This window comes from Amblyraja radiata, chromosome 3 (genome assembly GCF_010909765.2).
Source record: "Amblyraja radiata isolate CabotCenter1 chromosome 3, sAmbRad1.1.pri, whole genome shotgun sequence".
Lineage (NCBI taxonomy): Eukaryota > Metazoa > Chordata > Chondrichthyes > Rajiformes > Rajidae > Amblyraja > Amblyraja radiata.
Genome location: NC_045958.1, coordinates 11,537,762 through 11,563,412, shown reverse-complemented (window position 1 = coordinate 11,563,412; position 25,651 = coordinate 11,537,762). Strand labels below are relative to the sequence as shown.

Genomic DNA, 25,651 nt, shown 5'->3' with positions numbered 1-25,651 from the left:
CACGTTGGAGGTGGCGAAAATGATGGAGGATTATTTGTTGTACGTGACGGCTGGTAGGGTGGAAGGTGAGGACGAGGGGGACTCTGCCCTTGTTACGAGTGGGGGGGATGGGGAGTGAGAGTAGAGTCATGGGGTATAGAAGAGACCCTGGTGAGAGCCTCATCTATGGTAGAAGAGGGGAACCCCCGTTCCCTGAAGAATGAGGACATCTCCGATGCCCTGGTGTGGAACACCTCATCCTGGGTGCAGATGCGGCATAGACGGAGGAATTGGGAGTTGGGGATAGAGTCCTTACAGGAAGCAGGGTGGGAAGAAGTGTAGTCCAGACAGCCATGGGAGTCAGTGGGTTAATTGTGGAAGTCGGTCAGGAGTCTGTCACCTGCGATGGAGATAGTGAGGTCAAGAAATGGTAGGGAAATGTCGGACTCCATCCTCTACTCCCAATTCGCATCCTCCGTTGACCTGTTGTGACGGTAGGCAAACTGTAGTGGGTCGAGGTTCTTGTTGAGGTAGGAGTTGATATGCGCCATAACCAACCTCTCAAAGCACTTGACCACCACGGACGTTGGTGCCACTGGTCGATAGTCGTTGAGGCACGTCACCTTACTCTTCTTGGGCACCTGTATTATTGATGCCCTCTTAAAGCAGTTGGGAACCTTCGACCTCGGTAGTGAGAGGTTGAAAATGTCCGCAAAAACTCCAGCCAGTTTGTCCGCATAGGTTCTGAGAACTCGACCGGGTATACCATCAGGTCCAGGCGCTTTCCGAGGGTTCACTCCCCTGAAGGATCTTCTGACGCCATTACTCTCATCAGCAAAATGATGCAAGGTGTTATGAAGTGTTATTATGCTGGACCTATTCACCAATAAGCGCCCACTAATCTTTAGTTTTGCCAAGACCACTCTTATGCCCCTGTCCCACTTAGGAAACCTGAACGGAAACCTCTGGAGACTTTGCGCCCCACCCTAGGTTTCCGTGCGGTTCCTGGAGGTTGCAGGTGGTTGCCGGAGGTTGCAGGTAGTGGAAGCAGGGAGGGAGACTGACAAAAACCTCCGGGAACCTCCGGGAACCGCACGGAAACCTTGGGTGGGGCGCAAAGTCTCCAGAGGTTTCCGTTCAGGTTTCCTAAGTGGGACAGGGGCATTACCTCATTGCGACCTAGGTCCAAACTAAAAAGCTGAATACCAGGATTGAGTTAAGATTTACTACCCTTGAGTTCAAGGCAACATTTGACATGTGTGGCATTGAGTTGGTATAAATGAAGAGAATGAACATCAAGGGGAAAGTGGATCATTGGTTGAAATCATACCTTTTTTTAAAGTAATGCATTTGTGGTTGTTGAATGTCAACCATTCCAGCAGTTAAGAAATTGCCACAAGAATTCATCTGAACCATATCCCTGGATCAACCATTTCAGCTGTTGTTTCAATGTTTTTTCTTCATTCACAATGTCAGATTAGCAGTTTCCTAATTGTGCATCCATCTAACCGATTTCCTTAATAGCTTCTGTCTTAGTATTTGTCAGTTCCAGCCCATAATTGGTCTCTTGAGAGCAATACAACTTTACTTGGCAATTAAGCACCTGTGGATCAGGTGCCCAGTGTACTCTGGCAAACCAGCGAGTTAGATTTGTGGCATCTGATGACTTGCAATCAAATAGTATTTTTTTCCTCTGATAGTCTTGGGTCTGACATGTTCTGTGTGCTTGTGGAACTGATGGGTTAAATTAATTAATTTATTAGTTAAACTTTCAAATCAATATTAGTACTATCTTGATTTAAAGATAATGTATTGTCTTTGACTTTATAAATCATTTTTTATTTTAACATTCAAATTTTTGAAGCAATTAGCATGATGGCCAAGGGCAGGTTTGCTATCTTGCCTTATTAAAAAAATCTAGAAATGTATTTCCTTGTAATTGATCAGTTGCCTTTTTTTAAATTCAGATTTAATCTGTATTAATTGGATTTTAGTTATTATGTCTGTAAAATTTGGATTTTAGTTAATTAAGTCTGTAAACCATTAATAGTTGCCTGAGTGAAGCATCACCACTAGATTCCAGATCATTTTGTGATCATGTAAACACTAAGCCTTTTGCTAGTTGGGAAAATGATCTTGAATGTAATGTAAACTGCTCGGGAAATACATCATATGCTGCAATTGCTTGTATAAGCCCTGAATTGCCCCAGTTGTTAATGCCTTATACTGAAAATAATCTCGCTTGTTTAGGTTAATTATTGTCATGGGCGGATGTGGAGAGGATGTTTCCACTAGTGGGAGAATCTAGGACAAGAGGTCACAGCCTCAGAATCATTCCACAATGAATATGTGGAATTCATTGCCACAGGTGGCTCTGGAGGCCAAGTAAATGGATATTTTCAAGCCAGAGATTGACAGTCTCTTGATTAATAAGGGTGTCAGGGGTTATGGGGAGACGGCTGGAAGACGTGGTTGAGAAGGAAAGATAGATCAGCCACGATTGAATTGTGGAATAGACTTGATAGGCTGAATGGTCTAATTCTGCTCCTATAATTTATGAGCATATGTGTATCATATTCCCATGAAAAGCTTTCCTTTGCATGCTATCCAGTCAGATCAGATATATAAATACAATCGAGTCGAGCTCAAGCACAATAGGAGGAGCAAAAGGAAAGATAGAGTGCAGCGTTGTAGCATCCAATTTCCATAGACAGAGTTCAATAGGGTAGAGGCAAATGGGACAGTACCCTAGCTGGTGGAGAGACCATTCAGTTGACAACAGTCGGGACGAAACTGTTCCTGAGTCTCGCGCTGTGTGTTTTTAAGCTTCTATAACATCTGCCCGATTGGAGCTGGGAGAAGAAGGAAAGACCGGGTTGGACAAGTCTTTGTTTATATTGGCTGCCTTTCCGAAGCAGCGTGAAGTGTAGATGAAGTCAATAGTGGGGAGTGTGATTTGTGTGCTGGGTGGGTTACATCCACACCTCTCTGCAATGTCTTGCATTATTGGGCAGAGCTGTTCCCAAACCAAGTTTTGATATAACCTGATATTATGCTTTGTATGGTGTATTCATAGAAGTTTGTAAGAGTCATTGGAGACGTGATGAATTCCCACAGATTCCTAAAGAAGTAGAGGCGTCATTGTGTCGCATCAACGTAATTGGCCTACGACAGATAATTGGGAGTATTAACACCAAAACACTTGAAGCTCTCAACCATTTCCACCTGCACCATTAATGCTGATTGGGGCATGTACTCCACCATGCTACCTCGTCGATAACTAGCTGTTTTGTCCTGCTGAAATAGAGGGAAAGGTTATTGTCCTGAGGCCATATTACTAAGTTCTCTATCTCCTTTATGTACTCCACCGCATCCATGCACATGATCCGCACACCACAGATGAAGTTAGAGTTGAATTCGGCCACGCAGTTGTGAGTGAATAGGGAGTATAGCAGGGGACTGAGAACGCACCTTTGTGGGGCACCAGTGTTGAGGATTAATGTGGAGGAGGTGTTGCCTGCTATCCTCACTGATTGTGGTTCATAGATCAGAAATCCAGTGCAGTGGCAGAGGGAGGTACTGATTCCTGGGCTTTGGGAATGAGTTTGGATGGGATTATGGTGCTGAAGGCGGCACTGTAGTCAATTAACCAGGAGTCAAATGCAAGAGTTCTTGTTGTCTAGATGTTCCACAGAGAGATGATGTCTGCTGTGGACCTGTTGCAATGGGAAACAAACTACCGAGAATCTACTGGCTTGGAGGCTGGAGATAATGTGTGCCATCACCAATCTCTCAAAGTTGTTCATGATGATGGTGCCAGGATGGTGGTCATTAGGAAATGATATTTTACTTTCTTTGGCACTGGGATGATAGTAGGTGGAATCTCAGAATGGAATAGTGAGAGATTAACTATGTATGTAAATATTAGATCCACATGGTTCCTGAAGACACGACCAATAAATCCATCCTTGCCTGATGTTGTCCATGGATTCACTCTCAGAAAGGCCGAACATGCTTCTGTCACAGTAACCATTTGTATAAGTGAGACTGGCAGGGTCGTTGACATTTGTCCACAGACCTTCTGTTCAATACGGGCAGTGGGGATTGATCCATTGTTGCCAGCAATACTGGCTGCCATTGCATTGCAGCCCGTTGTACTGTACAGACATTGCCACAATCTGGATTTCCGTGCCATTTGTCTCATGACTCCTGCTTGGTCCAGGATTCCCTCTTGGCATGTTACATCCATGATTATTACTGATCTTTCTCTGCCTTCTCAGCAGAAGAGGTGCATTTCTCCGTCACTAGTCAAGTAGTTCTACATTCACATTAGGGGGGGGGGGGGGGGGGGGGGGGGGGTTGACATTCTTTCGCAGTCATTTACTGTTATTTGGACCTCAAGCATATTTTTAAACAATAGATGGTTAACATTTATACCAACTACAATTATTGCTATCATAGAACCACTTGAGGGTCCCAACACATTAGAGACAATTTGCAGAATCCAATTAACCTACAAACCCGCATATCTTTAGAATGTGGGAGGAAACCAGAGAATCCGGAGAAAACCCATGCAGTCGCAGTGCAAATTCCCACGTTCAGACAGCACGTGTTCAGGACTGAACCCGGGCCTCCGGCACTGTAAAGCAGCAGCTCTACCGCTGCGCCACAGTGTTGCCCCTCATGGATGGGTTACTGTTTCTGTACATCGAAACATAGAAACATAGAAAATAGGTGCAGGAGTAGGCCATTCGGCCCTTCGAGCCTGCACCGCCATTCAATATGATCATGGCTGATCATCCAACTCAGTATCCCATCCCTGCCTTCTCTCCATACCCCCTGATCCCTTTAGCCACAAGGGCCACATCTAACTCCCTCTTAAATATAGCCAATGAACTGGCCTCAACTACCTTCTGTGGCAGAGAGTTCCAGAGGTTCACCACTCTCTGCGTTGAAATTGTTTTTCTCATCTCGGTTCTAAAGGATTTCCCCTCTATCCTTAAGCTGTGACCCCTTGTCCTGGACTTCCCCAACATCGGGAACAATCTTCCTGCATCTAGCCTGTCCAATCCCTTAAGAATTTTGTAAGTTTCTATAAGATCCCCCCTCAATCTCCTAAATTCTAGCGAGTACAATCCGAGTCTATCCAGTCTTTCTTCATAAGAAAGTCCTGACATCCCAGGAATCAGTCTGGTGAACCTTCTCTGCACTCAAGATTGACCTGTGCACACTATTATTGCCAGATGCAATACCCATGAGGCATGTTAAATTCATCCTTGTGCCTTCTTTACCTCGGGCTTGTTCATTCTTTCTCCTTTCCAATTTGATAAAGTTGTTTTCTGACATAATTTCACTTGTTCAGTCAAAATACAGTGTGTATTTACATACCAATACATACAATACATAAAAAAATATATACCAATGGTTAATTCAGTCACTGCTCTGCCAAATATTTGGAAAGGTTCCCATTTGTTAAGTTTAATGCACATCTGGTTCTGGGTTCTTGTACAGTTCCCATTTCCTTCAACCATTAGAAGCAGTGCCTTTAGTCATTTGGGCATTGTACTATGGCATTCCAAGACTAACCTCATCCCTTTCTAAAACCGTGAAGAAAATCTGTTCCGAGTATTCCTCCTTTGGCTCAGCCAGCATTATTATGGCACTTTAGAAACATCTAATTAAAATCTGGAGACACCAGAGACTGCAGATGCTGTGGTTTGGTGCAAGCAACAAACTGCTGGAGGAACTAAGACATTGAGCAGCATCTCTGGAGGCCTGCACAGATGCTGCTTGGCCTGCTGAAATCCCCCAGCTGTTTGTTTATTTGTCTTATTACACTTCTGTAAAGTAACTTTGCATATTTTTCTACACAAAAATGAACTAACAAGAGAATACACATTTATATAACCTTTTTGGCATATTCCAAATCAATTCACAGTTTTTGTGCACCATCGATCAAATAAATGGCAATGTGATAAATTAGTTACTCTCCTTTAGTGATGTTGGTTCAGGGATTGGTATTGGCCAGGACATTAATGAGAACTCCCCAATCTTTTTCAATCTTTGTCATGGAATCTTGTAGATAAACCTGAGAGAGTAGAGGGCATTGTGCTAAAATAACATATCTGATAGTGTTACACTTGAGAGTACTACATTGCAGTGTCACTTGAGATTATATGCTCTAGGCTTTGAAATGGAACTGAATGTGGCTGTACTGTGTGCCAGTCACAAAATATACTGAAACAATTCCCCAAGATACCTTTAACATCACCTCTCAAACCACTTAGAATGAAAGGATATCTTCATAGAAACATCACACATTACACATTCAACTCGCTGTACACCCTGAAATGAAAATATCTCGTATTTTCTTCTGTGTTGCCAGGCACTTCTGCATTTCATAAGTACATCCACTGCAGAAATTGCACCTACCACCTTTAGGGGCATTTAGGACTGGGCAACACATGCTAGTCATACCACAATCAATCAGGATACACAAATGAATAAGCTAAAATCACAGCTCGGAGGTAATAATACAGCTGAGCCAAGATTAAGAATAAGACCAAGACTTTGACAAGACTAAGACTTTGACAAGAATATAAAGGCTAGGGTACTGTGGTTGATTAAAAAGTAATAATTATAGTTGGTATAAATGTTAACAAGCTATTGTTAGAAAATATAAGGTTATAAGTGATAGGAGCAGAATTAGGCTATTCGGCCCACCATGTTTACACTGCCATTCAAGCATGGCTGATCTATCTCTCCCTCCTAACCCCATTCTCCTGCCTTCTCCCCATAACCCTTGAAACACGTTGTGTTTTGCTCAATGCATTGTTAGAAGTCTGCCTTCAGTTGATGCAGATCTCTTCCCAGTTATCAGGCAACCAAACCACACAACCAACAACTAGAGAGCAATTCTGAGCTATTATCTACCTCATTAGAGATCCTCAGAAATCTTAGATTGCCCAGTGTGCCCAATATATATGAATTGCGTTTTCTTTCTTGTATCCCAATCATTTATATTTAATGAAATTTAGCCTCTAGATTTTCAGTTAATTGTACATTTTAAATTACGTCAACTAGTAGTCATGTTTTATTTTAGACATGTCTTATCTTATAACAGTATTACCTTGTATATCCAAGAAGACATGGTAACTTCTGTTACAAATTTGCAAAGTAATTTGTGACTTTTCCCTTATAGCTTTGTAGCTTATTATGAATTTCTTATTTAAAAATCATGGCATCCAAATACAGTACTTCTGTCCAATTTAAACCTTATTGTTTGTGTCATTTAAACAAAGATTTGACACAGGACAATAGTGCTATGCATTTAACGTTTGTTGCGATTTTTCAATCCTCAGGCAAATGCTTCCTTCTGTGTAATGGTTTATAATCCATTACCATCTTTTAAGTGCTGCTACACTTTCCTTGTCTGAGTCAAAATTTTAATTCAAGTTAATATTTTGGAAAGTTATATTTGATAAAAAGATGAACAATCAGATGGGGAAGGGCCACATCTAACTCCCTCTTAAATATAGCCAATGAACTGGCCTCAACTACCCTCTGTGGCAGAGAGTTCCAGAGATTCACCACTCTCTGTGTGAAAAAGTTTCTTCTCATCTCGGTCCTAAAGGATTTCCCCCTTATCCTTAAGCTGTGACCCCTTGTCCTGGACTTCCCCAACATCGGGAACAATCTTCCTGCATCTAGCCTGTCCAACCCCATAAGAATTTTGTACGTTTCAATCTCCTAAATTCTAGCGAGTATAAGCCAAGTCTATCCAGTCTTTCTTCATATGAAAGTCCTGACATCCCAGGAATCAGTCTGGTGAACCTTCTCTGCACTCCCTCTATGGCTATAATGTCCTTCCTCAGATTTGGGGACCAAAACTGTACGCAATACTCCAGGTGTGGTCTCACCAAGACCCTGTACAACTGCAGTAGAACCTCCCTGCTCCTATACTCAAATCCTTTTGCTATGAAAGCTAACATACCATTCGCTTGGGTCAATCCACAGATTTATTAACAGCTCCCAGGAGATTTCCATTCATTAAAAAATATAATATTGATCTCGGGTGTTGAGATTTATTTTCTCTATATAAAAATGTAGTTTGTGTATAATTGATTCAGAGACATTCATCTCCACTATAGAGCAATCCAAGTATAGCTGGGCACTGCCTTCACATGACGTAGGCCTCAATGAAGATTTTTATTTTAAACTGCAGATGTTTAACATCTAAAATGCAACAAAACATGTTGGAAAAGTTCACATCTGTGGGGAGAAAGAGTTCATTTTTAAGTCTGAGACCATCAGGATTGAGTTTTGATGAAGAATATTCATTGATGGGCTTAAACCGGTGAAGTTGCAGACCAGGCCATTTCATATATAAACGGTATATTTTTAAGGCATTGCAAAGATGTTTGGTTTTATCATAACTTTATTGAAATCTGGAATAATATTTATATGATTTGATTGGATCAGAATAATGTTTTGGAAAATTTGCTTCTCAATTTCTAACTTCATCCTATGTGGCCACATTGGAATATTGATTGATTTTAAATGATCTTCAGGGATTATTCTTGTTAAGTATGATTTTGCTCAGGAACTCCTTGTTATGTGAGTTAAACTTTAAATCATGTCTTCAGTTAATCCACATTCAAAGTTTTTTCCCACCTTATTTTTTCCAGTGTGAAATAGTTTCTTGCCTTTTATTAAATCTCCCTTTCTATTCAGTATTTTGCCTGAACTTTCCTTGAGTCTGCTTTGTTACTAGGGGTTCCGCACACTTCGAAAAACTAGGATGACAAAATGGAAGTAGCTCAACATAAGTATCCTTTAGACTTGTGTCCACTCCAGTCAGCGATAACTGCGTACACTAACATTATCCTATACACTAGGGACAATTTACAATTTTACCGAAGCCAATTAACCTACAAACCTGTAGGTCTTTGGAATGTGGTAGGAAACCAGAGCACCTTGGTAAGACAAACAATTCATGGTCCTGTTATGCCCCTGTCCCACTTAGGAAACCTGAAAGGAAACCTCTGCAGACTTTGCGCCCCACCCAAGGTTTCCGGAGGTTGCAGGTGGTTGCCAGAGGTTGCAGGTAGTGGAAGCGGGTAGGGAGACTGACAAAAACCTCCGGGAACCTCCGGGAGCCGCACGGAAACCTTGGGTGGGGCGCAAAGTCTCCAAAGGTTTCCGTTCAGGTTTCCTAAGTGGGACAGGGGCATAAGGAACCAGACAATGGCTTGATAAACTAGGTGCATTATTTTAGCTGGGATAAAAGAAGGCTTCTGACAAGATAATGTCTTCCATTGTGACATTAAAGATAAAAAGTGGACACTGAACTTCATGTGAACTAGGAATTTCATTGCTGGTGTATATCCGGTGTTTATGTTAACACAAGGCAAATCTTGGTCTCTGGTGGTCTGAGCTATATTCCCCATTCCCATCCATGGAGCAATCTCAACCAATGCAAGATTTACCCAGTTGCGTCGAAGTGGACTCTGGACATCAGAACATGGATCTGCCTATAGATGGTCAGCCATGCCTTTTTGCTGCATTGTGTGACCTTTAAACAAACCCTTTAGCCACAGTATGCACTCACTTTAGCTTCCATTTCTGCCCATATTTTAGGCATATATGTTCATACTGTATAATACATATTGTGGTTACCAATAATTATAATTGCACAGAACTTACAGATAATAAGTTGTCCATTCCATTTTGTGAAAAAGTTTTCTTATTTGATTCTGGTGGTATTTTGTGTTATTAAGAGAGCAAGGTAGAATATCGAAGAACTAGAAGTGTTGAAAATCTGAAATAAAGCTAGAAAAAGCTGAAAATACTCAGCAGGTCAAGCAGCATATGTGAAAATGTGAATGTTTAAGGTTTGAGACCTTTTGTCAGAACTGGGAAAGTTTTGACATCTTCCCAGTTCTTTGACTTGAAACATTTAATCTCTCACTTTCTTCAAATGTTGGTCAATACCAGCATTTTTTGTAGTGGTCGAACTTGTCTTCCAAAAATATTTGAAGCTAATGAACCAGCCATGATCACAATGAATGGCGGTGCTGGCTCGAAGGGCCGAAAGGCCTCCTCCTGCACCTATTTTCTATGATTAATCATTAAAAAAAATGTTTTAGACTGGAAGAAGTTAAGCCATTTTCTCATAATCTTGTAGTTTGATTTTGTGTGTCAAAAATAGTCGGACAAATACTCGCGCTCATCTATATTGGCCTGTTGTGTTTTTCAGCTCCTCCAGCAAAACTACCACCGTGTAAGGCGATGCATCATGGTGCTTGTAAATACTGGCCGCTACATTAACAGTTGGTTTGAATGGGAGTCAACACAGAGGAGTGTCATCGCCTTCACGGTATGCACAGTTCAGGATTATAACAAACATGTGGATGGGTTTTGGATAAAACAAGTGCAATGCACAGTCATTGAGGAGGATGGACCTCATTGAAACTTAAGGGCCTGTCCCACGAGCATGCGCGACCAAACCGGAAGCGGGGGCCGCGCGGAGGTCGAGTGATCCCCGTACAGGGCCGGTCCAACCAGCATGCGCCTGCATGCGGCGAGCGCGACCAAACCAGAAGGGGGGGGCCCGCGCGGAGGTCGAGTGAGTGACGTGAAATTCGAGCGAAGTCCACGGGAAGTTCGCGCATGATGTACGGCGTCAAGATGTGCGTACGGCATCGAGACGCTGTGTATGCGGAATTTTTGAACACGGTCAGTTTTTCGGAGCCCCGCGCGATGTCGGGACCAGCTCCGCACAACTCCATACGGCTCCGGCGATCGAAGTGGGACTGGCCCCGCGAGGCCATACGGCTCAAGCGACCATTTTAGGTCGCGCTTGCCACATGGAGTCGCATGCTCGTGGGACAGGCCCTTTACTGAATAGTGAAAAGCCTGGATAGATTGGATGTGGAGAGGATGTTTGCATTAGTGGGAGACTCTAGGACCAGAGGCCATAGCTTCAGAATAAAAGGACGTGCCTTTAGAAAGAAGATAAGGAGGAATTTCTTTAGTCAGAGGGTGGTAAATCTATGGAATTTCATTGCCACAGATGGCTGTGAAGGCTGGGTAATTGGGCATTTTTAAAGTGACGATTGAAAGATTCTTGATTAGTAAGGGTGTCAAAGGTTATGGGGAGAAGGCAGGAGAAGGCGGTGGAGAGGAAAAGATAGATCAGCCATTATTGAATGGTGGTGTAGTCTGGATGGGCCAAATGGCTGAATTCTGTCCCTATGACATGGAGTATTTTCACTGTAAAAAGGCACAATCTAAATGGTCCTATATTTGGGTGCGAGCATTTAAAGTCTGGAGACCTCGGCTGGCAATTCATGAATTGGTGTGCATCAGTCAAGGAATTTTTAAAAGACAGTATTTAATTATTTTAAAAAGTGGGATTTAAGGCAAAAGTGTGTGATATTTATGTTTGCTACAAGTTAATAGCTTTCCTCTTTGAAAATGTGAACATATTAATAAGGTCAAAGAAGTCCATCAATGCTCATTCCTCATTAGAAAGTGTGAAACCTTTGAAAAAACTTTTTTATCTCACCTTAGTTTCCTCTCCTTTATTAGAAATATTCCCATTGGCATCATTGCCTCTTCATAATTATAATTTCTCATCCCAGTTTTTCTGGTGGATCAACTCTGCAAGATCCCTCTAGTCTTAATAGCAGTTTTTAAATTGTATATCAAAATTCTATGGCATATCATAGCAGCAACTCTATAACACTGCAATATGTCATATGTACAGAAATACATACCATCGCCTATGACATTTTTGCTTGCAGCAGCTTAACAGGTATGTAAACACAGCACAGATGCTCCCCGATTTACGATGCTTCGACTTGCGATATTTCGATTTTACGATGGTGCAAACGCTGGGCAACGAGCCGTAGCTCAAGTTCAAGTTCAAATTTATTTGTCACATGCGCCATAAGATGCAGCGAAATTAATTTACCATGCAGCGTTGCAATGAAAAAAGGACATAATACGCACAACATCTTCTTCGTGCTTTTGAGGCAGCAGAAGTCTGCAGCAGGGTGATGCCATCCGGTTCGACATCCGTGGGTGCCCGCCCTAAAAAGGGCGCATGCTCCGGGTTGGCGCCAAGCTGCGGCGCTGCTGCTGTCACTGTTTGTTATCGTTTGCCTGACTGAGGTCAGTTGACTGGGCTCACCACAGGGAGGTCGACAACATGAGCCCATACACAACATAATTCAACACAGACAGCGAAAAGGGGGGCTATGTGAGGATGCTGTTCATTGACTTCAGTTCGGCTTTCAATATGACAGTCCCCACCAGACTTGCTGAGAAACTGCTGGAACAGGGGCTTAACACTCCCCTGTGTGCCTGGGTCCTGGACTTTCTCACTGCCAGGCCCCAGGTAGTCAAGATGGGAAGACATACATCCAACACCCTCACCCTGAACACAGGATCCCCCCAGGGCTGCGTCCTTAGCCCCCTATTGTACTCCCTGTACACACATGACTGTGTGGCCAGGTTCAGCTCCAACTCCATCATCAAGTTTGCTGATGACACTGATCTCTGATAACGATGAGAAGGCCTACCGGGAAGAGGTGGCTGATCTGGCACTCTGGTGTCAGGACAACAACGTCCGCTTGAATGTCATCAAAACTGATTGTGTACTTTAATCTGGTGTTGGCGGCGCGACTCTGTGTTGCAGCGGCCCCTACAGCCTGTCTGTCTTTTTTTATTTTTTTGTCTAGTTAAATGTAGTTGTTGTGTTTTTTTTATACTGTTTTTAACTGTGTATATGTGGGGGGGGGGGGGATGGGGAGGGGGGAACTGGTAAAAATCTCTTCCCTGCACGGGAGACCAAACCTTTTTCCTGTCGGGTCTCCGTTGTCGTTAGGGCCTAGCACCGTGGAGCGGCCTCCAACCAGGAATGACCTGGGGGCTCCAGTCACGGAGCCTGCGGAGCTGCGGACCTACCATCGTGGGGCTGGCCGGCCTCGGAGCGTGGGGAGCGGTGGTGACTCGCTGCTGCGGCCCGACCCCGGAGCGCGGAAGCTCCAGCTGCAGCCGCAGGTCCGGTGGACTGGGACATCGGGAGCTCGCTGGTCCGGGTGAGAGACCGCTTTCCAGAGCTCCCGCAACGCGACTTCTCCAGCCCGTGTCGCGGGGTTGGAACGACCCAGAGCGGGGCCGTACATCGCCCGGCGCGGCTTTAATGGCTGCGGGACATTCCAGTGCCCGCCGGGGGCTCTAACGTGACTTTTGGGCCTGGAGCGGGGCCGTACATCGCCTGGCGCGGCCTAAAATGGCCGTGGGACTTACCATCGCCCGCCTGGGGCTTCGACATCGGGGGGAAATGGTGCAGGGGAGAGAAAAGACTTTGCCTTCCATCACAGTGAGGAGGAGATTCACTGTGATGGATGTTTGTGTAAATTGAATTGTTTGTATGTCTTGTAAGAATTGTCTCTGGTTGTATGGCTGTGGAAACTAAGTTTCGTTTGAGCCTCACTGAGTGACATGTAATAAATATTCAATAGAGCTGATTGTGGACTTTAGGTGGGCATAACATCCTAGGACATACACGCAACTGGAGATAAATGGGGCATCTGTGGACAGGGTGAGCTGCTTTAAATACCTGGGAGTCCACATCATGGAGGATCCGACATAGACAACACACGCTGCCGCACTGGTGAGTAAGGCAAGGCAGCGCCTTTACCACCTCAGGCAGCTGAGGACATTCAGAGTCTCTCTGAGGATCCTTCAGTGCTTCTACTCTGGGGCTGTAGAAAGCATCTTGTCCGGCAACATCACAATCTGGTTTGGGAACTGCTCTGCCCAGGACAGGAAGGCTCTGCAGAGGGTAGTGCGTTTGACCGAATGCACTATGGGAACTACACTCGCCCCCCTGCAGGAACTATACATCAGAAGGTGCAGATCCAGAGTCAGCAACATTATGGGGGACCTCTTCCACCCCAGCAACAGTCTTCTAGATGCTACGGTCAGGCAAACGCCTCCGCTGTCATGCTGTGAAAACAGGGAGGATGAGACGGAGTTTCTTCCCACAGGCCATCTGGACTGTAAACTCTTATCTCACCAGGGACTAAATTACTGTGCTAATTTACTGTTGTGTTGTGTCTTTTTAACATTTTTGTTTTTTTTCTAACGTAAATACTGGTTCTGTTCTATTCTGTTCTGTAGTTTTTGCACAGTTCGCAGGCATTGTCACTTTCATTTCATTGCCCATCTTATATGTGTGTGTGACAAATAAAGTTGACTTGACTTAACATCCACCACAGTATTCTTCACTGGCAGTACAGTTCAGACAGTCCTCCTCCTCCTCCTCTCCTTGTTCACTCATGGTTGGAGCCCTGCCCCTCCGTAGTCACCGCCACAGACGGTTCAACCCCTCTGGTCGGGATGGTCGGAACGCCGACGTTGGGACAGGTCGAGCGCACCCCACGGCCCGGAGCTGCCGAATCGGCGACCTCCTTACCGGAGGCCGCGGCTTCGAGATGGTGTAGGCCGCAGGCCGGCGGTCGGAGCTCTTCTCCGGCGACCCACGACAAGGGGGTCCGCGATGTTAAAGGTCCCCGCTGCACCGCTGCTGAAGCTCTGAGCCTGCGTTGTTAAAGTCCCCACTGTGCCGCCGCTGAAGCTCTGAGCCTGACTCCGGGAAAGGCCGCACCAAACCAGCTGTAAGGCCGTGAGGAGGGGGGCAAAGAAGTGATGAGGAAGAAAGTCGCATCTCTGTCGAGGTAGGCGCCTGATAAACGGTTTTCCCCCTATTTACCCCCCACCCCAACACCACTCACTCCCCTCACACTAGACATACAGAGAAACACTAAAACATACTTTTGGACATACAAAAAAAAAAAAAAAAGTCAAAACAACAAACCCGCTGCAGGCGAGGTAGCTGACTCGCAGCGCCACTGGAACCGGATCTTCCAGTCACGTGATCAAATTGTATTAAATGCGTTTTCGACTTACGATATTTTCGATTTACAATGGGTTTATCGGAACGTAACCCCATCGTAGATTGAGGAGCAGCTGTACTCATAGATAACATAATAAACAAAAAAAGTTAAATATATCAAAGACCTCAAAAAAGCTTGAAGTCCTTAGCGCAACCAAGACAGTTTGTAGTTCATATCTATAATGTTCAAAATGTTACTGATCTTTGTCATAGCTTTATTATAATTAGACTTCCATTTTCAGAGAAGTACAGGGGAGAGGTTTGTACTCAGCTGCTGGGTTTAAACACATACCGTGCTCTGTACTCTGCTTCCATTGTCTTTAGGTTCTTTACTGGTCAAATTGACCTTTCAAAATCACTGGACATTTTCCTTCTGTGATTTCAAACCAGATTTTTCTGTTTAATGCTCCTCATTTCCTTTACCAACTAACCATTATTTAATTCCATCATTAATGGTTGTGGTATTTTCCGAAATGCTCTAAAGAGTGCATGTGCGTTTGCTGTATGTGGTAGACAATGACCTGGATAATTTGTCTGTAGATGAAAGTTTCAGAAGAGGACTTGTGCAACACCAGTGGCACCTTAAGTTAATAACTTGCCCTTAGCTTAGAAAATTGTGCCGACGTACTTCACAGAATTACAGTCGGACAAAAATGGAATCCAAAGCGAATACGGAGATATTAGAAGTGAATAAATAATTGTTCAAATGTAAGGTGAGAAATAACCTCCTGACACCCTCCAAAACAATTCCAAATGTTAAAGGTGCAAAAGTACTGCTGAGGGACAGTAACATCTGCCTGCCTGGGGGATGTTGTGACATTTATTAAAAACAGCAGGACTCTAGAATAGGTTAATCAGCAGATATCCTATATCTTCAATTATCCATCAACCAAATTGTCTGATAAATAGAATGGCGGCAAATCTTTTAGCAGAAGTTCACATGCAAAAGTCATTACATAAATTTAATGGAGGAACTTTTAACCTTTTTTTAAAGTACAGGTAATTTGCTGTGCCAGCATTTTTGCCCGGATGAAATGAGTTTTTGAGAGTTGTATTCTCATCAATGTGACACTATTCAACATTTACATTTGATATTTCACGGAGTTAATTTCTGGTCTGAAGGCCCACTGGGATTTGAACTGCAGTGCTACATAAATGAGGCAGTGTATTGATCAGTTAACATTTCCAGTGCATTTTTGGTATGCTTTGAAATTAATGAGACTTCAAGACAAAAATGTCAAAGTACTCCAGTAAGCAATGATGCTTAGTTTTGCATTTACAGTCTCTGGCCTGATCAAATTAATAAATTGTGGATTATTGAAAAAGTCTTGCTTCTGACTACTGAGCACAAAGGAGCAGCTCAACCTCTTTCAAAGGTTGGGGCAATCTTTAAATTCAAAGTATGCTTAGTTTGCATTTATTATTAACCCTTTAAGAACAAATAACAGATGATATCAATTAATTTTTTGCAGAAGAGAGGAAAAAATAGAATTTTCCAAGATCCTTCAGTTGATTCCTGGGACGTACTTTTCTTTATTAACTTGCAAGTTAACAAGTTTTGTTATTTCTCTGTTGTGTTTCCTCATTCCTTTAGAGGTATGTTTGCTTCATTTGCAGTCAGTTACGTTTTGATGGAGTCAGCACCTGTAGCATGGTGGACTGATGAGCATGTGCATTTTATAGGGAGGTGTTAGTGATTGCTTGTTGCGAGTATCAGATGGCATTTTTTTTCGGGTTTGGGGGCAATGCAGTGGGATTCCAGAGCATTATTTATTATTAAATAATATTCTCGACTTGGAAGTATATTCTGTCAAATTAAGTAAGAGAAACATTCAGCTGTCTACACCTCTTGCATATTGAAAGCTTCTGTTGATCTGCAGGCATATCTGATTTCAAAGATCTGGTTTCTTGCTCTTGCCCTGTTTATGGTTTAGAGTCATAGAACTATACTGCATGGAACAGGCCCATTGGCCCAACTCGCACATGCTAACCTCATTGCTTAATTGAGCTAGTCTTGCCTCTATCACTTTCTCTGACAGATCATTTCATGTATACACACCTGTGTGTAAGAAGTTGCCCATTGGGTCCCTTTTAAAACTTTCCCCTCTCACCTTAAACATACGCCTCTACATTTTTGACTCCCCTACACCGGGGAAGAGACTGTGTCACCGTATCTATGTCCCTCATGATTTTCTATACCTCTACAAGATGATCCTTCAGCAACATATGCTCCAGGGAAAAAAAAACACAACCTCTCCTTATATTTCAAACCCTCCAGACCTTGTAAAGCTTTTTTGCATACTTTCCATTTTAATGACGTCCTTCTCATCACAGGGCGACTACAATTATGCACAGTACTCCACATGCGGCCATACCAACATCTGGTACAGCCCCCTAACCGATGAAAGCAAGGATGCCAAATTCCTGTGTTTTACCACCCTGGGCACCAGTTTCATCAACATTCACGGAATTATATACTTGGACCCCTTGGTTTCTCTGTTTTACAAAACCCCATGCACCCTACCATTTACTGTATAATTCCTGCCCTGGTTTGTTGCACGAAAATTCTTCACCTCCCATTTATCTGAATTAACCTCCTTCTTTAATTTATCGGTCATTGGTCCAGTTGATCAACATCTCATTGTAATTGTACATAATCTTCACCATCTCCTGTACCACCAGTTTTACCATCATCCACAAACTTTCTAACTGCACCACTTACATTCACATTTAACGGCTGCTGATTACCAAGTAGCCAATGTCTACCGTTCTTACGTCATCTATCTTCTTGGTAATCTTTTTTTAAAAATTAAATAGGTGAGGCACGATTTCCCACACACAAAGACATGTACACTATCCCTTGTCCTTGCAAGTGCATGTAGATCCTATCCCCTGCAATAAATCTTCCGCCACCAATGTTCGGCTCACTAGTCTGCAGTTCCCAGGCTTTTCCTTGAAGCTTCTTTGAAATAGAGGCACAACATTAGCCACCCACCAGCCTTCCAGCAACGCACTACTGCCTGCTGATGATATAAATATATTTGCTAGGATATATATTTGCTTCCCACAATATCCCAAGAGTGACTTGAGTATCCATCAATAAAATCTTTACCACATACACACGCACACGCATTCGCTCACTCACTCTCACACTCCTGAGAAGAATTTAAAGGATCATTTTATTCAAGCATCTCTAACAGCAGCACTCGTTTATGTTATATGATTAACAAGTTCACTGAAACTTAATATAGCATGGAGAAATTTCCCCAATGGCATAGAATTTAACAGGTAAAATAGAGCACATCCCATCATTTATCCAATCAATTTACAATTGTTAAAACCATAAATGAGTCAACCATTTGACAATGACAAGATCATTATCAATCTTAACTAACCATATTTTAACTGAAAAATGCTCCCAAATTGATTATTATATTGGGTTTGTGAATTTGACCATAGAATAATGTATTCCTTTGTATACTGTGAATTCCTTTCAATGGATCCTGAGGGCCAAGAGTGTTGCCTTTGATTTTACCTTTGCTCTATCATTCCCCATACAAAAATCTTGTTCCTCGAGGAAGGCTTCTTTGTTGTTGTCTGCTGCTCCTCCTCCTATTCTTCGCCCTCACGTATATATCCCCCACGTTATGGTCTGTTGTGGCTTATGATGTTAACGTGGGAATGATAGGTGGTGCAGGAGATACGTGATGGGATTGGGAGCGGTGTGGATTGTGCTTCTTCCCCCTTTTATGCAAGACTTCTATGTGCTCACAGAGTGCTCATGGGCATAAAGAGATTCCCAGGAGTCGGTGAGGATTCTGCATCTCATCAATAAGGCTTTGTGCACATCCTCAAATCTTCTGTCTGCCTTCCTGTTAATCACTTCCTGTGACAGATCTGGAATAACATTTTTTTTGGTGGTCTGATGTTAAACATGCGAATAACCTGCTGAGCATAGTTGGGGATGTTGGCCTGGGATGGACATTGATATTGGTTGGTTTATGTGGCCGTGGATTTGGACGATATTGTGTGAAGGGCATCAATAGTATCTTGCCCATGGCTTGTAATGCTCACAGCAGGTTGTCCAGTCTCAGAAGCGTATTAGGTTTCTCCTGATTGACCAAAGCATGGCACATGGAAGGCAGTGGTAAATTTCAGTATGTCACCTTGGCTTTCACTGAGAGATTGTTCGTGAGATATAGGAAGTGATCAGTGTCTTTGCGGGGTCCAAGTAAACCTCTATTGTGAATTTCACCTAGAGTATGCCTCTTATCTCATGGGGAATGAAAATTGCCAAGAATATAATAGCTGAACTGATTATGTGCATACTGATGAAGTTTATGACCAGCTTGTTGGTTGATCCACGTAATCTACATTGTTATAACAGATATACACATTTGAGAGATTTGTGTCACTAACAAATGAAAATTGCAAAAAATAGTAGTAATTTGTGCTGATGCTTAGTGTACCAACATTTACATTTAAAATACTTTATTAGATTTCTCAAATGGGTTTAAAATATTTCAAGGGCACAAACAATAGAAGTAGGAGGGTAGATCATTCTGTCCCTCATACCTGCTTTGCATGGCTGATCCCTCACCGCGGCTCCATTTTCTTGTACTAACCTACTGTACATCCCTTGATTCCCTTAACACTTGAATATCGCCTTTGGCAACAAATATAATCGCACTATTTGAGAGAGGAGGGAGAAAACCAATGGAGAACTGCAGGCCATTTAACCCAACATCAAATATAGGGGATATGCTAAAATCAATTATTAAAGAAGTGGCAAAAAAGATAGAAAATTATAATAGGATTGGGCATAATCCAACCTTGATTTATAAAAGGGAAATCATGTTTAATAAATCTGTTAGAATTTTTGAGGTTGTAGCTAACAATAAAGATAAGGGGTAGATGGAGGGATGATGGTTTCCATGGCTGGGTTGTTTAAACAAGTCACACAAATATCCAGTGAAATTTATGTCCTTTCAAACTGGATTTTGCAATGTAAGATCATTTTTTCTCAATCTCAAAACAAACTTGCACCACATTTGATTAGTACAGGTGTAAGAGGTTATGGGGAGCAGGCAGATCAATGGGGTTAGGAGGGAGAGATAGATCGACCATGATTGAATGGCAGAGTAGATTTGATGGGCCAAATGACCTAATTCTACTCCTATAATTTATAATCTTATGTCCTTGCATTTGCTTAAAACATTTCTCCTCTGAACATAAAGCTATGCCCTCCAGTCTTCGCCATTTCCAGCCTGGGAAAAAGATTTGGATACTCTTCCTTATCTTTGGCCCTCATAATTTTAAATACTACTATCAGGATTGAAATTTATCTCTGAGAAGTGCGAGGTGTTGCAGTTTGGTATGTCAAATCAGGCTAGGACTTACACAGTAAATGGTAGAGCCCTGGAGAGTGTTGCAGAACGAAGAAATCTGAGTGTACAGGTGCACGTTCCCGAAAGGGGCTGTTCCACTGCGGCGACCTTTCAGCGACTGTTTTTGACCTTCAAGCTCGAGGGCACTCGCCTGATAAACCTCGAGCTGGATCGATTGACCACACACACAAAAAATGTCCGCGACCTAGCTGAGGCCGCCAGTATGCGGGAACTTCCCTCGAGCATGAAGGAGAGTTCCAGTTACCTCATAGGACCTCCTAGTGTCGACCATGCTGCGAGTTTGAATCGAGGTCAAACTCCTCTAAACTCGCAGATTAGGTCGCCGCAGTGGGACAGCCTCTTTACTGTGGCGAGTCAGGATGACAGTGTGGTTGGTGAATGAGGAGTTTGGTACACTTTCTTTTATTGGGAAGAGTATTGAGTACAAAAGTTGGGGCATCATGAAGCAACTGCCAGTCATTAGTGAGACCACACTTAGAGCATTGATTTGTGATCACCCAGCTCCAGGAAGGATGTCATTAAGTTGGGAAGAGTATGGAAGAGATTCACCAGGATGTTCCATGGGGTTGCAGACTAGAATTATTGCTTTGGGATGACAAATATAAGTGAAAATAATACAGTTAAAGATCTATTTGTGTCATTCATTTGTTTTCCCCATTGCTAGTGTTTTGCATTTAAATAAAGACCCTTCAGATTTTTTTTCCTCTAATCTGACCATGGAAGCAAACTCTTTAATCTGAATGCCCTGTGACCTCTTGACACACTCATTATTATTCATTTTGGAAACCTGAATTATTGTCTGTTCCTTTCCCTTCAACTTTCTAAGTTTTGCCTCAGCAGAATACTAAACATTTCACTGAAAGCATTATTGATGGCTTTGATATTGAAACATTTTAAATAGATTTTACGAAGGATAGACTTTATTTTATTGGCATTCTTACAGTTTTAAAAATCAGTGGATGCTGTACAGTTTAGGTAAACTTGAAAAGACATATCCAATACTTAGTGTCTAAATTGAAGAGGAAAAAATTTGAGGAAATGTATGCATTTTCTAATTCCAATATTTCCCAATAAATTTTAAATTTTAAGAGCTGCATAGATTTGCTGAATCTAACGAGAGAGACAATATTGTGTTAACTCATTCCACATTCCTCCATTTGCTTCCTCAGGAGTCTGAGGAAATTCGGCATGTCTCCAATGACTCTTCCAGCCTTACATATATGCACTATAGAAAGCATACTTCCGAGTTGCATCACAGCTTGGTTTGGGAACTGCTCAGCTCAAAATCGCAAGAAATTGCCGGAATTGTATTGTAGCCCAGTCCATCCCACAGACCAGATTTCCCACCATTGACTCCACCTGTACATCATGTTGCCTCAGAAAAACAGCCAACATGATCAAAGACTTGTCCCACCCCAGTCATTCCTTCTTCTCCCTGTTTCCATCAGACTGAAGGTGCAGAAGCTTGAAAGTGCGTACCACCAGGCTCGGGAACAGCTTGCTCTCCTCTGTTATCAGGCTTATCAGAATGGTCCTTCCATAAGCTAGGGTGTTGCCCAATTGACCTCTGCCCCATTGTGGACTTTGGACCTTATCTATCGAACTGATGTGCTACAATGCTGAAAATTATATTATGCACTTTGTATCTTCCAGTTTGCTTTATCTATTGTTCTTGAGTTTGATTGTATTTATGCATAGTATATCTGTTTGGATAGCATGCAAATCTAAGCTTTTCACTGTACCTTGATAGACCCGACAATAATAAATCTAAATCTAAACTCCAACCCCGGCCAGATGTTTTGGTAAATCACTTCAATAATTTCCACCAGGGTAAGTTCCTTCTCAATTTTATCAGAGAAGAATTGAAAGGGCTCAAATAATATTGGTTAATTTAGAATTATTTAAATTCTTTTAATCGTTAATTTTTGTATTTCATTATAAGTTTTAAATATTTGTTATAATTTGGATCATTTGTAATGCCTTTTGAAGGTCAGAAATATTAAATATTTATGTCAGGTTTGACAGCCAGCTAAACTGGGGAGTGCCTTAAACATTTATTTAAGATATTTTGTAGGCGAGGTTATTCATGGCACATCCAATATGGAAGGTCGTTTCATCAAAGAAGCCATTTCATTTCTACATAAGATTCTCCTGGAGAAAAACAGGCAAGGTGGTGTGAACTCAATCTTCATAGTTCAACAACAGATAGGGGCTGCTTGTCACAAATTCTAGGTCAAATAAAAGGAATTTCAATACTTTGCAAACATTTACTTTGCAATGTAGCAGTTTAAGTCCCTACTCAAAACTGTATGTAGAGTTGTATTTTTTATGTTAACACGTCTACTTTGCTATTGAGTTTTTTACACCTATTTATAATGTGTTGTATTTCGCTCAGATTTTGTAAATTTGGCTGAGGAACCTGAAAAAGATACATTTTTTAGTGCCAGCTGGTAAAGGACAGCCATGGTTCTTCACATATAGATGTTTTAATGTTTAAACTTCACATATTGTCCTTGGGGAGATCAGGGAACTGTTAACCATACTTTGCCTCAGGCAGAAAATCTACTCCAGAGCTTCATTTCGAAGAAATACCAAAGGCAAAATTTATTTCAGATTTTTGCTTTTCTATTTTTTATAAAATATTAATAATGAAATCTTTGGAAGTTTAAAAAAAAAACATTTCTCTTGTTCTGATGTTAACCTTTAGCCCATTGCATATAATATGTATACAAGACACATTCAGAATTGCAACTTTAAAATACCCTATTAGACAACTATTATTGTAGACCCAGTTCATTCCAAATTTCAAAGCAATTTGCTTAAGCATTGAGGGCATCTTCTTCTAACCAACTGTTTTGCCATGTTAACATTCATATGTAGCTGGTGAAAAATATGTAATAGATTATGCTGTTACTGGCAATAGTTTACGATGTGAATAGATGAAAAAGAAAGCAGTGAAACAAAAAAATCTTGCCTCTTAATAGTATTAGGTTTCCGAATCGACATGGTTTTCTACAATGTAATTCAGATCTAAATCACATCTTCAAATGTCATTGCAGCTTTTTTTATTAGGTAGATGAAAAAATTAACCTGCAGGACATTTGTTTATTAATCTGCTTTTACAGCCTTGTACTTGGTTACTGGCTGTCAGGTCATAGAAATATTACTTTGAGGTCTGAATGTTAATAAACCGTGGATTTAAAAAATGCATGGAAAGTTACAGAATAGGACAATTCTGCAGGGAATCGTGACCCAATCAGAAGCACTTGTAGCAATTCTTTGAAATGTTAGGTTTAACTTTATTTGCAGAACTCCAATATGTACATGGAGCCAGGATGAAAGCGGGAGGAGGGATGTTATATATAGGAAACCTGGTCTCCTGACAATCTTGCAGAAATTAATTATTTTTTAAGTGTTTTCCTCCTCATCATCATATCTGAGACAATAACTTGCAAGTCATAATAACTTGTACCATTATATTCAATAAGCAATAACATACACCATTATATTCCCTTCAAGCTTTAACCAAGCTCCCCAAGCGCACTCCTTTTGAGCTTGTACAGACACAGAGTTGGACATTGGAACTTTGATTTTGTTCTTTTCATTGCTTTGTGAATATTGATTGTAAAGTCCAATTGTTTGATAATTTCGATTTTGTTACTATTAATGTCTTTAATGTCTTACTTGTTCGGAATAAATAAATAAATAAAAAAAATTTTAATTAAAAAAAATAAATAAATCGTAGGTTAGAGCTTAAAGTGAATACAATTGGTGCAAGTTAGAGAGTCAAAAAATTGTAGCCACATGCAAGTTAGCATATTGGGTCTGGGGACACACTTTCTTGCTCCACATGGGCCACTTGAAGCGCAAGAAAAGTGCTTTAACAAATCAAACATATCTCCTTTTACTTTGTTGTTATCCCAACAATTTGAAAATGCTGTTAAGAAAGAGGCACAGACTTGTTGAATGACAGGAGTGAGTGGCTGATTATCCAAATGGGCAGGTCGGATTACAAGAACAAACACCATTACTGCATCACCATACCACCCTTTCCAAGAGGTTTCAGATGGATAATATTTTATCAACCCTCTATCCTGAATTTGCCTGCTCTTGAGAGTTAAAATTCCTTTCTGGGCTCGGAAGGAATATGTTTTCTCCTATATTATTATGAAAACAAATAGCATAAAACTGCTGAAGTACAGGGCATGCAGAAGATCATGATTAGTGTATGCAATCAGTATTTAGTAGTTTTAAGTCAGCACTAAATTTGTATTTTAGAAAGTAAGGATGTCAAATTGTGAATTTTGGAAAGTGAAAATTGATAATCAATATATTACAGAATAATATGAATCCTTCAATTGCATTACAATTGCGTGTTTGTTTGCCCAAGGATAAAAAGCTTTCTTAAGGTAATCCTGAATTCACGATTGATATATCACAGGTCTCAGTTATGACAGGATCTTGCAGTAGAGAAAAAAAAGACTATGTCATGCGGTTTGCAGATGTCAGAGCATAAACTCATCTGATTGCTCACTGGGAACAGCTGTTGTGTTGTTAGATATGCCCTTGTTGAAATTCTGTAAAGCGCATTCTGATAAAGATATTTTGGAATTGTTATGTCCTTATTTTATTTCACAGTGGATGAGAAAAACGTGTGCGGACGTGGTGTCGAAGGACGAGAAGCCGAAGCGAAGAAGTGGAAGAAAAATAACCGAACGGAAACGACTCCGAAAAGCCAAATAACCGAAAGTGTACAACGCTGAAAAGCCAAATAACCGAAAGGACACAATGCCGAAAAGCAAACTAACCGAACAGACGCGGCGCCGAAATGCCAAATAACCGAAAGGGCGGGACGTCTAAAAGCCAACTCACCGAACAGACACAACGCCGAAAAGCCAAATAACCGAAAGAGCGCAACGCCTTAAAGCCAACTCACCGATCGGACACAACGCCGAAAAGCCAAATAACGGACATGATGCATCCCTCGGGACAGCCCTACTCTCCCCCTGGGATTACGCTGTCCCTCCCCCTCGTCTTCCCCGTGCGGCCTCACTGTGACTAGCTGTGGGTCGGCAGCGCACGTACACGCGGGGTCGCGGCTCCGGACAGCAGACACACGGGGACGGAAACCCGTCAACGTCCCCGTCACCTGCAGCAGAGTTGGGGACAGTCTGGTCCTTCCGCCCACCCAGAGTCACTGGCCGCGATGCACCGGCACCCGACCCCCACACCAGAGTAGGGCTGTCCTGAGGGATGCGCTCCTTCAGCCGCTTACACCTTGGTGCTCGGGTTCAGA

At 42.1% G+C, this 25,651-nt stretch overlaps 1 protein-coding gene across 2 annotated transcripts in view; it reads left to right on the top strand.

The window, feature by feature from the left end:
* The window catches only part of mctp1 (multiple C2 and transmembrane domain containing 1), a 408,806-nt gene that overhangs the window by 272,077 nt on the left and 111,078 nt on the right, over positions 1-25,651 (top strand). For both annotated transcript variants that reach the window (XM_033017292.1, XM_033017293.1), the window contains one exon: positions 10,238-10,357. In XM_033017292.1, coding sequence (XP_032873183.1) covers positions 10,238-10,357 — 120 coding nt within the window. The remainder of the gene's footprint in view (positions 1-10,237; positions 10,358-25,651) is intronic.